This window comes from Pseudophryne corroboree, chromosome 8 (assembly GCF_028390025.1).
Source record: "Pseudophryne corroboree isolate aPseCor3 chromosome 8, aPseCor3.hap2, whole genome shotgun sequence".
Lineage (NCBI taxonomy): Eukaryota > Metazoa > Chordata > Amphibia > Anura > Myobatrachidae > Pseudophryne > Pseudophryne corroboree.
Window position 1 is genome coordinate 55,501,427 of NC_086451.1, and position 12,587 is coordinate 55,514,013.

Sequence of the window (12,587 nt, forward strand, 5' to 3'; positions counted from 1 at the left end):
TTACACTTTCTGCTGAATCTTTCATCATCATCTAATTTATCTGCAGATTAGGGACACAGTCATGGTTATGTTCTACCTTTTGGATGCAACGGAACAAGGCAGACGTTCTGCACCACCATCAGTAAAACACTGGATTCAGATGGCCATTAAGTAAACCTTACATTATGGGTCTTCAACCTTCGGCCCTCCAGCTGCTGTGGAACTACAAATCCCAGCATGTAAGGCATTCTAAAACTAAGGCAGGGCGTGCCAGGATATGTAGTTCCACAGCAGCCGGAGGGCTGTAGGTTGAAGACCCATGCCTTACATCATGCCTTTTACTCTTTGGTTTATACTTGACTAGGACTGGAGGGTTATGTGAGATTGGACTTTAGCAGACAATCTAGAGATCTGTAAACCAGCCATCTAGTCCTCTTTCCAAGTTCTACAGTATAAGGTTAACACATCGGTGGCGACAGCTGTTACGAATTGGGTAGTCCTCCCCTCCCAGTAGTAGTGACCAAATGGAATTTTCATTTGTAGTCACCATTAAATCCTTTTCTTTGATGCTGCCAGGCTAACCTGTCTGGTATGTCCTTCCAGCCTATTTATTTACCAACGCCCTGTTTTTTAGGGTTTGAGCATAGTCCGTTTCCCCCTACAGCATTGGAGAAAGGGATCTGACAGCAAATAATAAACATACCTTTATTGAAAATCCTGTTTTCCACTCTCTCTCTGGTATTAAAACCTCAACCTACTACCTGTTCCTTTCATGGTTTATTCTGAGCCTAACTTTCCCTAAATCTCTTTCTGTACAGTGAAGCCCCCGCCTCCCCAAGCACCCAGGAGGCCATCCAAGGCATGCTGTGCATGGCAAATCTGCAGGCCTCCTCCTCCTCCTGCACTCCTTCCAGCCTTCAGGCCTGGTGGGCAGCTGGACAAGAGAGCGGCGCTTCAACAGGTGGAACACAAGGTGGCAGTAAGGCCACAGGGAACAACAAGGCCGGCAGCAATGGAACCAGCGCAAGCATCGGACACAGTAAAGTTATTCTGCGGCCAGGAAAGAGGCCTGTACGGAGGCCAGCACATCGCAGTATGGACAGTGAGGATGAAGATAGTGCAGATGAGCAGGAAACTTTGGGAGCCTGTTTCAAAGACTCGGAATACAGTAGGTTATACCACCTTCCAAAAACTGTAAATGGTTACCTTTGCCAGGTGATCAACATTTTGTCTGTAAATTCATTCTTAGACTATAGAATGAGGTTTTGCTACTTATTTTTAAAGCACATTTTCAATAGAGTGCATTCTCGCTTAGTGGAATAAATGGCTATTGATAGAGTATACAGAGCATCCTCTTCCCTCCTTCAGGGTTTGCCACTGTGGTAAGCTCCTCCCACAAGGGGCAGCTTTTGTGGAAACTCTCCTCACATTTGCAGCAACTTAAAGATTGGTGCACACTGGAGTGACGGGCATTCGTTCCGCCTTAAGCCCAGATTCTGTGTACACACTGGAACAACTTTAATGACGGATGGAATGATCATGTTCCGTGGAATGATTATCTTCCGTCATGTAACTAGCACAAACAAGGTCGCTAGCATCCATCGTTAGCGACTGCGGGAGCAGGCAATCATCTGTACACACTGAGCGATGTAGGTGATTTGTCGTTACGAAGGGGCAAATCGGCCTGACAGCGCTCCAGTGTGTACCCAGCTTTACTTTCCTCCCTTAGCTACTTGCTTATATTATAGAACAGGCCTGGCCAACCTGTGGCTCTCCAGATGTTGTGAAACTACACATCCCAGCATTCCCTAATAGCAAAACTGTGGCAAAGCATGATGGGACTTGTAGTTTTACAACAGCTGGAGAGCCACAGGTTGGCCAGGCCTGTTATAGAAGCTATTTTTGAGACTCTTCACTGCCTACTGTATGTTGCTTGTTACAGGCTCTAATTTTAGTACTATACGAAGTAAATATGTAACTTGTCTGTTAACTTTGTGATGTAAATAAACTAGTGCAGAAAATGAAAGAGAATTGAGAAAGCTGTGACGTTCACCGTGTAACATAGCAGTAGTCATGCTACGGACCAGCAGTTTTGGTTATACTTACCCTAAAGTTAGGGCTTACCATAAACTGGGAACGGAACTTTAAATAGGCTTACCATACTATCCCTTTAAACCGGGACGCTCATGAATTACACAGGTTCTGTGGCTGATTAAAACCAGATGAAATGACGGCTTGAAGTGAGCCAGCCACAGAACCTGTGTAATTCACGAATGTCCTGGTTTAAAGGGATAGTATAGCAAGCATTCCTAAAGTTATGTTCAGTACTTAAACCCAGGTGTTTTTAAAGTAAATTACACTTTATATAGAATTAAAGACTGCATTTTGTGAATGCCCAATGCATTCTGTGAATGGCCAAAAATTGATCAAGGCCACTTATAAATTGGTTATATGAATCTGCCATGTTTCTGCTTCTGTCACCTCCAAATTAATGACTTTGGAGACTGAATTAATTCTTTAGCAGCGACACATGCTGCAGCAAGCAAATGAAACAATATTTTATATTTGTTGGTACAACTTGTGACATATGTCATGCATACTGGAATAGTGTTTCCTCTAGGATGCGGTACGGGGCAGCATGCGCGATCCCCTTTTGGGGGCAGCGCTGCCCCCCGTCAGTATCGCTAATGGAGGCGTGCCCAGCCATCAGTGTCACTAATGGGGGGGCGCCCAGCACTTACAGAGGTACTGGGTTTCCCCCAAGCTGTTTAATGTGAAAAGATCTGCACGGTATCAGGCAGGCTGTTTCAGCAGGGGCGCCGGTAAAGGGACAGGGCGCATTTTGCCCTTTAAAAATCTGACAACCTAGCGTGAAGACTACTTGAAGCTTCTTTTTTAGAGCTCTCCTATGACTTCTGTACCTAGAATTGAGTCACAGGCCAATAATCAGTTAATAGTATCTTAAATACCGTTCAGTAGATTTGTACCAGTTGGTTTTATGTTGCCCCTTATTGTATGTTAGAAGTTCTCCCTTTTCTCAAACTGTTCCTATGGTGATCATTTTAGATTGACTTTATGCTCTTGTGCTGTTCAGTTTATCCGTCTCTGGAGTCAGATGATGACGACCCAGCACTGAGGTCACGCCCGAAGAAAAAGAAACAGACTGATGATGCTCCCTGGAACCCGAAAGGTATCCACCAGGGAATACTCTGTTTCTGCATTTGGTTCTTCCCCTTCTTAGCCTTGTTACTGCCTGGTTTACCATCTCTTGGTGTGTTTTGGAGAAGTCGGTGTGATAGTTTTGTATACATTATATGTGAACTGATAAATTAAAAAAAACTGTGGGCTTTGTAAGAGAACTGGATCTTCCAGGAGAACCTCACATGGGCAAGGGGGGGAATATTCACACGCTGTACACATATAGAGCCTGATTCTGAGTACGGCACAGGTGGCAATGATGACGGATCCTGCGGACTTCAGCATGCGCTAATCCGACCTAAGCGTGCAGACGTAGTTCACTAGTGCGTAGGGGTTTATCCTTCCTTTGGACCACACTGTGCGTGTAATGGCCAGTGAGCGTGTGAGCGCAGGTATTTGTTCTGTCTAGTAGCCGACTTGTGGGCTGACCTTGGTGCTCCGTCCAAGCGTGTTTCAGGGATTTTTTGCACCCAGTGGTGGGTTCTATTCTACATACTAAGGATGGCCCTTGCAGCTGCAGACCTTCACAGTGGGTGGGGTTAACATCCACATGCAGTCATAAGCAAGTAAGCAGCCTGCCGCGGCCATCCGGCGATGAGACTGCAGATGCGTCCAACTCTGAATCCAGCCCATATTAGGCAGCAGTGCTAACCACTATGCCTCCCATGTAACAATTGGTGACAGTGAGACCTTTATAATAATGTATTAAGAGTCCTAACTTATTGAAGACTACAAAGTATGGTTTCAACCCTTGGAATCTGAAATCTATTGTCAAGGTATTGACTAGCTTTTTACCCCTTATATCAAATGCTTTTGTAGGCCCTATGTATAAGAGGAAAGATTTTGCCGTAGGCTATAGGGTAAATATAACTGTTGACATGACTCGAATATCTGCTTTTTCCTTCAGCACGTGTCACCCCAACACTTCCAAAACAGGCCCGTCCAGTTCGTGAGGGTACACGTGTGGCCTCAGTGGAGACTGGGTTAGCAGTTGCTGCAGCAAGACTTTCTCAGCAGGTAAATGAGCGGAATGGCGAGCCAATACTGTAGACAGATAGCAACACATGGAAAAAAGCCATGAAATGCTTCCTTATTTGTTTTACATTGTTCAGGAACAACAGAAATCACAGAAGAAGAAAATTCCCATTAAGAAGAAGCCACAAAATGAACCAGAACCTCCAATTCTTCCATCTGAACCAGACCCACCTCCACCTGAACCACAGGTGGAGGTTTTCTCCGGCAGCCTGGCTGATCACGAGTATACAGCCGGACCCAATATATTCGGCATGGCTCAGGTCAATCGTGGCACTACTCCAATGGCACCCGGTGTCTTCCTTTCCCATCGGCGTCTTTCTGCTACCTCTCCAGCAAGTCAAGTAGTTCAAGGTAAGGTATTTGTGTGTTGAATAGACTGTATGGAAAAAAAACACGTGTCATGGTCTTAATAATAAATTTCACTTCCGTCCTAGAGGATACTGGGGTTCCATTTAGTACCATGGGGTATAGACGGGCCCACTAGGAGCCATGGGCACTTTAAGAATTTGATAGTGTGGGTTGGCTTCTCCCTCTATGCCCCTACTACGAGGCTCAGTTTAGAAAATGTGCCCAGAGGAGCCGGTCACGTCGCTGGAAGATCCTGAAAAGTTTTTTGCATTTATTTTGTATGTTTGTTATTTTCAGGCAGGACTGGATGGCACCAGCCGGCCTGCTTCGTGGAACCTAGGGGGGGGGGAACGGCCCAACCTCTTGAAGGGTTAATGGTACCATTCCCCGCTGACAGGACACTAGTTCCTGAGGGAACTATTCGCAAGCCCCACCACGGAGAGCGTACATTCCGGCAGCACGCCACCACCCCTCACAGAGACAGAAGAAAGAAGAGTGGTGAGTACTAAGCCGGCATCCCGGCTAGCGGGTCGCCGGGCATTATGGCGACATGAGGGTACAGAGAAGCACGGCTTCTAACCGGGGTGGATTGCGTCTCCAGACACCATACACAACTGCGTCTCAGTACACTGTACACAGTACCCAAACTGGCAAACATAGCCTTAAAACAGTTCTGCTCCATTTTAAGCACAAAATTTCCTCAGCCAGTATAAAAAAAAGCAGGAAGACCGTGCGCCATTGAAGGGGCGGGGCTTCACTATGAGAGGATCCAGCAGCTCACCAGCGCCATTTTCCCTCTGCAGTGGACACAGACGCTGACTGACAGGGACGCGCAGCTCCTCTGTAGAGATTCCAGATTACCTCAGCGGTACTAGGGAGTCATAGCAGGGGGGGAGCGATATTAGTGTACTAAATCCCCAATCTGGGTACTTAGTCGGCAACCCGGCTAAGCTTGGCATTAGCGATAAGGGCGCTGTGGGCTGGCTCCAAAATTCTCTGTGCCTCCCTGGAAGGGCTCTTTGTGGGTTAATTGTGCTTTTAACCTTTCCTGTGTGTGTGTGTGTGTGTGTGTGTGTGTGTGTGTGTGTGTGTGTTTTATGTACAGCTGAGTGTTGCTCTTCCCCAGGGAGCTCACTACTCTGTACTCAGTGTAGTGCACCTTCTCAGGCTAGCGGGGCTGAACCAGTGTGGCAGGATTACCTCAAGGGAATGATTTCAAATCTTTCTAATAAATTGTCCTGCAATGAGAAAGAGACGCAATACTTAAGGCAGTCTGTGGATGAGATTATGAATAGAGACTCAGTCTCCAAACAAGCGTCTCAGTCCCCTGCCAATTGTCCACAGAAACGAACTCTGGTCCATATCCTGCAGTCTGACTCTGACGCTGAGGGGTCAGACATGGAGGAGGATTCAGAAGGGAGGCTATCAGAGATGTGCTACAAATTCCTGATAAGGTGACAGAGGAGTGTGAGGAATCTTATTTTAATGTAAAAAAGAAGTCCTCAGTCACTTCCTGTGTCAAAGGAATTGAATACCCTGTTTGAAGGGGATGCGGTCAAGATGCCGCCGGCCTGAATCCCGGCGGTCGAAATCCCGACGCCGGAATCCCGACTATTCTCCCTCCGTGGGTGTCCACAACACCCATAGAGGGAGAATATAATAGTGTGCCGAGCGTAGAGAGCGAAGCGAACCCGCAAGGGGCTGCGTTCTGCTCGCCACCCCTGTCGGGATTGTGTGGTCGGGATTCCGGCGTCGGGATTTCGATCGCCGGGATTCCGTCCGGCGGCATTTAGTACTGATCCCGTTTGAAGAACCGTGGGTAAATCCTAATAAGATTTCTCTATCGTCCTTGTGGATGCTGGGGTTCCTGAAAGGACCATAGGGGGGGGGGGGGGGGGGGGGGGGGGGGATAGCGGCTCCGCAGGAGACAGGGCACAAAAAGTAAAGCTTTCCGATCAGGTGGTGTGCACTGGCTCCTCCCCCTATGACCCTCCTCCAGACTCCAGTTAGATTTTTGTGCCCGGCCGAGAAGGGTGCAATCTAGGTGGCTCTCCTAAAGAGCTGCTTAGAGAAAGTTTAGCTTAGGTTTTTTATTTTACAGTGAGTCCTGCTGGCAACAGGATCACTGCAACGAGGGACTTAGGGGAGAAGGAGTGAACTCACCTGCGTGCAGGATGGATTGGCTTCTTGGCTACTGGACATCAGCTCCAGAGGGACGATCACAGGTACAGCCTGGATGGTCACCGGAGCCGCGCCGCCGGCCCCCTTGCAGATGCTGAAGTAAGAAGAGGTCCAGAATCGGCGGCTGAAGACTCCTGCAGTCTTCTAAAGGTAGCGCACAGCACTGCAGCTGTGCGCCATTTTCCTCTCAGCACACTTCACACGGCAGTCACTGAGGGTGCAGGGCGCTGGGAGGGGGGCGCCCTGGGAGGCAAATGAAAACCTTTTTTGGCGAAAAATACCTCACATATAGCCCCCAGAGGCTATATGGAGATATTTAACCCCTGCCAAGATTCACTAAATAGCGGGAGACGAGCCCGCCGAAAAAGGGGCGGGGCCTATCTCCTCAGCACACAGCGCCATTTTCTCTCACAGAAAGCCTGGAGAGAAGGCTCCCAGGCTCTCCCCTGCACTGCACTACAGAAACAGGGTTAAAACAGAGAGGGGGGGCACTGATTTTGGCGATATTGAGATATATATAAAGATGCTATAAGGGAAAACACTTATATAAGGTTGTCCCTATATAATTATAGCGTTTTGGTGTGTGCTGGCAAACTCTCCCTCTGTCTCCCCAAAGGGCTAGTGTGGGTCCTGTCCTCTGTCAGAGCATTCCCGGTGTGTGTGCTGTGTGTCGGTACGTGTGTGTCGACATGTATGAGGACGATGTTGGTGAGGAGGCGGAGAAATTGCCTGTAATGGTGATGTCACTCTCTAGGGAGTCGACACCGGAATGGATGGCTTATTTAGGGAATTACGTGAGAATGTCAACACGCTGCAAGGTCGGTTGACGACGTGAGACGGCCGACAAACTATTAGTACCGGTCCAGGCGTCTCAGAAACACCGTCAGGGGCGTTAAAAACGCCCATTTACCTCAGTCGGTCGACACAGACACGGACACTGAATCCAGTGTCGACGGTGAATAAACAAACGTATTTCTCATTAGGGCCACACGTTAAGGGCAATGAAGGAGGTGTTGCATATTTCTGATACTACAAGTACCACAAAAAAGGGTATTATGTGGGAGTGAAAAAACTACCTGTAGTTTTTCCTGAATCAGATAAAATAAAATGAAGTGTGTGATGATGCGTGGGGTTACCCCGATAGCAAATATTGGCGTTATACCCTTTCCCGCCAGAAATTAGGGCGCGTTGGGAAACACCCCTTAGGGTGATAAGGCGCTCACACGCTTATCAAGTGGCGTTACCGTCTCCAGATACGGCCGCCCTCAAGGAGCCAGCTGATAGGAAGCTGGAAAGATATCCTAAAAAGTATATACACACATACGGTGGTTATACTGCGACCAGCGATCGCCATCAGCCTGGAGATGCAGTGCTGGGTTGGCTTGGTCGGATTCCCTGACTGAAAATATTTTATTCATATAGAGCATTTAATAGGATGCATTCTATATATATGTACGTGAGATGCACAGAGGGATATTTGCTCTCTGGCATCAAGATAAGTACGTTGTCCATATCACCCAGAAGATGTCATGGACACGACAGTGGTCAGGTGATACAGATCCCATACGGCACATGGAAGTATTGCCGTATAAAGGGAAGGAGTTAGTTGGGGTCGGTCCATCGGACCTGGGGACCACGGCAACAGCTGGGAAATCCAACCTTTTTACCCCAAGTTACATCTCAGCTGAAAAAGACACCGTCTTTTCAGCCTCAATCCTTCCTTTCCCATGAGGGCATGCAGGCAAAAGGCCAGTCATATCTGCCCAGACATAGAGGTAAGGGAAGTAGACTGCAGCAGGCAGCCCCTTCCCAGGAAAAGAAGCCCTCCACCGCGTCTGCCAAGTCCTCAGCATGACGCTGGGGCCGTGCAAGCGGACTCAAGGTGGGGGGGTAGTCTCAAGAGTCTCAGCGCGCAGTGGGATCACTCGCAGGTTGACCCCTAGATAGTACAAGTATTATCCCAGGGGTACAGATTGGAGAGTCGAGACATCTTCTCCTCGCAGGTTTCTGAAGTCTGCTTTACCAACGGCTCCCTCCGACAGGGAGGCAGCATTGGAAACAATTCACAAGCTGTATATCCAGCAGGTGATAATCAAAGTACCCCTCCTACAACAAGGAAAAGGGTATTATTTTTCCACACTATATTGTGGTACTGAAGCCAGACGGCTTGGTGAGACATAGTCTAAACTGAAATCTTTGAACACTTACATAAAAGGTTCAAATCGAGATGGAGTCACTCAGAGCAGTGATAGCGAACCGGAAAAAAGGGGACTATATGGTGTCCCTGGACATCAAGGATTACCTCCATGTCCAAATTTGCCCTTCTCAACAAGGGTACCTCTGGTTCGTGGTACAGAACTGTCAATATCAGTTTCAGACGATGCCGTTTGAATTATCCACGGCACCCCGGGCCTTTTACCAAGGTAATGGCCGAAAAGATGTTTCTTCAAAGAAAAAAGGCATCTAAATTATCCCTTACTTGGACGATATCCTGAAAAGGGCAAGTTCCAGAGAACAGTTGGAGGTCGGAAGAGCACTATCTAAAGTAGTTCTACGACAGCACGACTGGATTCTAAATATTCCAAGAATCGCAGCTGTTTTCCGACGATACGTCTGCTGTTCCTAGGAATGATTCTGGGCATAGTCCAGAAAAAGGTGTTCCTCCGGGAGGAAAAAGCCAAGGAGTTATTCGACCTAGTCAGAAACCTCCTAAAACCAGGCCAAGTATCAGTGCATCAATGCACAGGAGTCCTGGGAAAAATGGTGGCTTCTTACGAAGCGATTCCATTCGGCAGATCTCAGGGGATTTGCTGGACGAATGGTCCGGATCGCATTTTCAGATGCATCAGCGGATAATCCTGTCTCCAAGGACAAGGGTGTCTCTTCTGTGGGGGCTGCAGAGTGCTCATCTTTTAGAGGGCAGCACACTCAGCATTCAGGACTGTGTTTTGGGGACCACGGATACCAGCCTGAGAGGCTGGGGAGTAGTCACACAGGGAAAAAATTTCCAAGGAAGTGTGGTCAAGTCTGGAGACTTCTCTCCACATGAATATACTGGAGCTAAGGGCAATTTACAATGCTCTGAGCCTAGGAAGACTCCTGCTTCAAAGTCAACCGGTGCTGATCCAGTAGGACATCATCATGGCGGTCGCCCACGTTATCAGACGGGGCGACACAAGAAGCAGGAGGGCAATGACAGCAAGGATTCTTCGCTGGGCGGAAAATCATGTGATAACACTGTCAGCAGTGTTCATTCCGGGAGTGGGCAACTGGGAAGATTTCCTCAGCATAAATGAATTCCACCCGGAAAAGTGGAAACTTAATCTGGAAGTTTCCACATGATTGTAAACCGTTGGGAAAGACCAAAGGTGGTTATGATGGCGTCCCACCTGAAGCGCCAGGTCAAGAGACACTCAGGCAATAGCTGGGACGCTCTGGTAACACCGTCGGTGTACCAGTCGGTGTATGTGTTCCATCCTCTGCTTTTCATACCCAATGTATTGAAAATGATAGGAAGGAGAGGAGTAAGAACTATACTCGTGGCTCCGGTTTGGCCAAGAAGGACTTGGTTCCCGGAACTTCAAGAGATACTAAGAAGGGTCTTGATTCGGCAAGAACCGTGTCTGTTCCGGGACTTACCGCAGCTGCGTTGACGCCAAGGCGGGTGAACGCCGGATCCTAAGGGAAAGAGGCATTCCGGAAGAGGTCATCCCTACCCTGGTCAGAGCCAGGAAGGAGGTGACCGCACAACATTATCACCACTTAGGTGAAAATATGTGCCAGGGTGTGAGTCCAGGAAGGCTCCACGGAAGAATTTCAACTAGGTTAATTTCTACATTTCCTGCAAACAGGAGTGTCTATGGGTCTCAAATTGGGTCCATTAAGGTTCAAATTTCGGCCTGTTGATTTTCTTCCAGAAAGAAATTGGCTTCAGTTCCTGAAGTCCAGAAGTTGTTAAGGGAGTACTGCATATACAGCCCCTTTGATGTCTCCAGTGGCACTGGGCGATCTCAACGTAGTTTTGGGATTCCTAAAAAATCACATTGGTTTAAACAACTCAAATCTGTGGATTTGATATATCTCACATGGAAAATGACCATGCTGTTGGTCCTGGCCTCGGCCAGGCGAGTGTCAGAATTGGCGGCTTTATCTCACAAAGCCATATCTGATTGTCCATTCGGACAGAGCAAAGCTGCGGACTCGTCCCCAGTTTCTCCTTAAGGTGGTGTCAGCGTTTCACCTGAACCAGCTTATTGTGGTACCTGCGGCTACTAGGGACTTGGAGGACTCCAAGTTGCTGGATGTTATCAGGGCCCTGAAAATATAGTTTCCAGGTTGGCTGGAGTCAGGAAATCTGACTTGCTGTTTATCCTGTATGCACCCAACAATGCTGGGTGCTTCTGCTTCTAAGCAGTCGATTGCTCGTGGGATTGGTAGCACAATTCAACTTGCACATTCTGTGGCAGGCCTGCCACAGTCTAAATCTGTTAAGGCCCATTCCACAAGGAAGGTGGGCTCATCTTGGGCGGCTGCCCGAGGGGTCTCGGCATTACAACTTTGCCGAGCAGCTACGTGGTCGGGGGAGAACACGTTTGTAAAATTCTACAAATTTGATACCCTGGCAAAAGAGGACCTGGAGTTCTCTCATTCGGTGCTGCAGAGTCATCCGCACTCTCCCGCCCGTTTGGGAGCTTTGGTATAATCCCCATGGTCCTTTCAGGAACCCCAGCATCCACAAGGACGATAGAGAAAATAAGAATTTACTTACCGATAATTCTATTTCTCGGAGTCCGTAGTGGATGCTGGGCGCCCATCCCAAGTGCGGATTATCTGCAATACTTGTACATAGTTATTGCTAACTAAATCGGGTTATTGTTGTTGTGAGCCATCTTTTCAGAGGCTCCGCTGTTATCATACTGTTAACTGGGTTCAGATCACAGGTTGTACAGTGTGATTGGTGTGGCTGGTATGAGTCTTACCCGGGATTCAAAATTCCTCCCTTATTGTGTACGCTCGTCCGGGCACAGTACCTAACTGGAGTCTGGAGGAGGGTCATAGGGGGAGGAGCCAGTGCACACCACCTGATCGGAAAGCTTTACTTTTTGTGCCCTGTCTCCTGCGGAGCCGCTATCCCCCCCCCCCCCCCCCCCCCCTATGGTCCTTTCAGGAACCCCAGCATCCACTACGGACTCCGAGAAATAGAATTATCGGTAAGTAAATTCTTATTATTTCAAATCCCTAAAAGGTTACTCTCATGTTTTCCTTTTCCTCCTGAGGATAGGAAAAAATGGGAAAGTCCACCGATAGTGGATGCATCTGTGTCCAGGTTGTCACGGAAGATTGTGTTACCCATCCCTGGTGCAGCCTCCTTGAAGGACGCTGTTTATCGTAAGATTGAGACTACACTCAAATCTTTGTACACAGCGGCTGGGGTGTCTCAGAGTCCCACTATAGCATGTGTGCGGATTGCTAGAGCCATTGCTAAATGGTCGTGTAATCTTATTGAAGGGTTGGATTCCTTATCTAGGGGGAGATTGTGTTACTCCTGCAGCATATACAGGACTCTGCGAACTTTATGGTGGAAGCCATAAAAGAAGTAGGTTTGCTTAATGCACGCACTACGGCTATGGCAGTGTCAGCACGCAGGGGCTTGTGGTTACGCCAGTAGACTATGGATGCGGACTCCAGGAAAGGCGTGGAAGGCCTACCTTTCACAGGCGAGGCCTTATTTGGAGATGAACTGGACAAATAGATCTCCAAAACTACTGCGGGTAAAGTCTACATATTATCCTTCTGCAGCTCCCCCAGCCAGGAAGGCCTACTCATGTCCTAATCTACAGTCCTTT

At 48.2% G+C, this 12,587-nt stretch overlaps 1 protein-coding gene across 5 annotated transcripts in view; it reads left to right on the top strand.

The window, feature by feature from the left end:
• PHF8 (PHD finger protein 8) overlaps positions 1 to 12,587 on the top strand; it is a 111,940-nt gene that overhangs the window by 89,866 nt on the left and 9,487 nt on the right. For all 5 annotated transcript variants that reach the window (XR_010182956.1, XR_010182957.1, XM_063936406.1 and 2 more), the window contains exons 18-21: positions 798 to 1,147; positions 3,074 to 3,169; positions 4,085 to 4,194; positions 4,290 to 4,563. Coding sequence is in view for 3 of the 5 variants with exons in the window: in XM_063936406.1 (XP_063792476.1) it covers positions 798 to 1,147; positions 3,074 to 3,169; positions 4,085 to 4,194; positions 4,290 to 4,563 (830 nt within the window). In the remaining 2 variants the exon portion in view is untranslated. The remainder of the gene's footprint in view (positions 1 to 797; positions 1,148 to 3,073; positions 3,170 to 4,084; positions 4,195 to 4,289; positions 4,564 to 12,587) is intronic.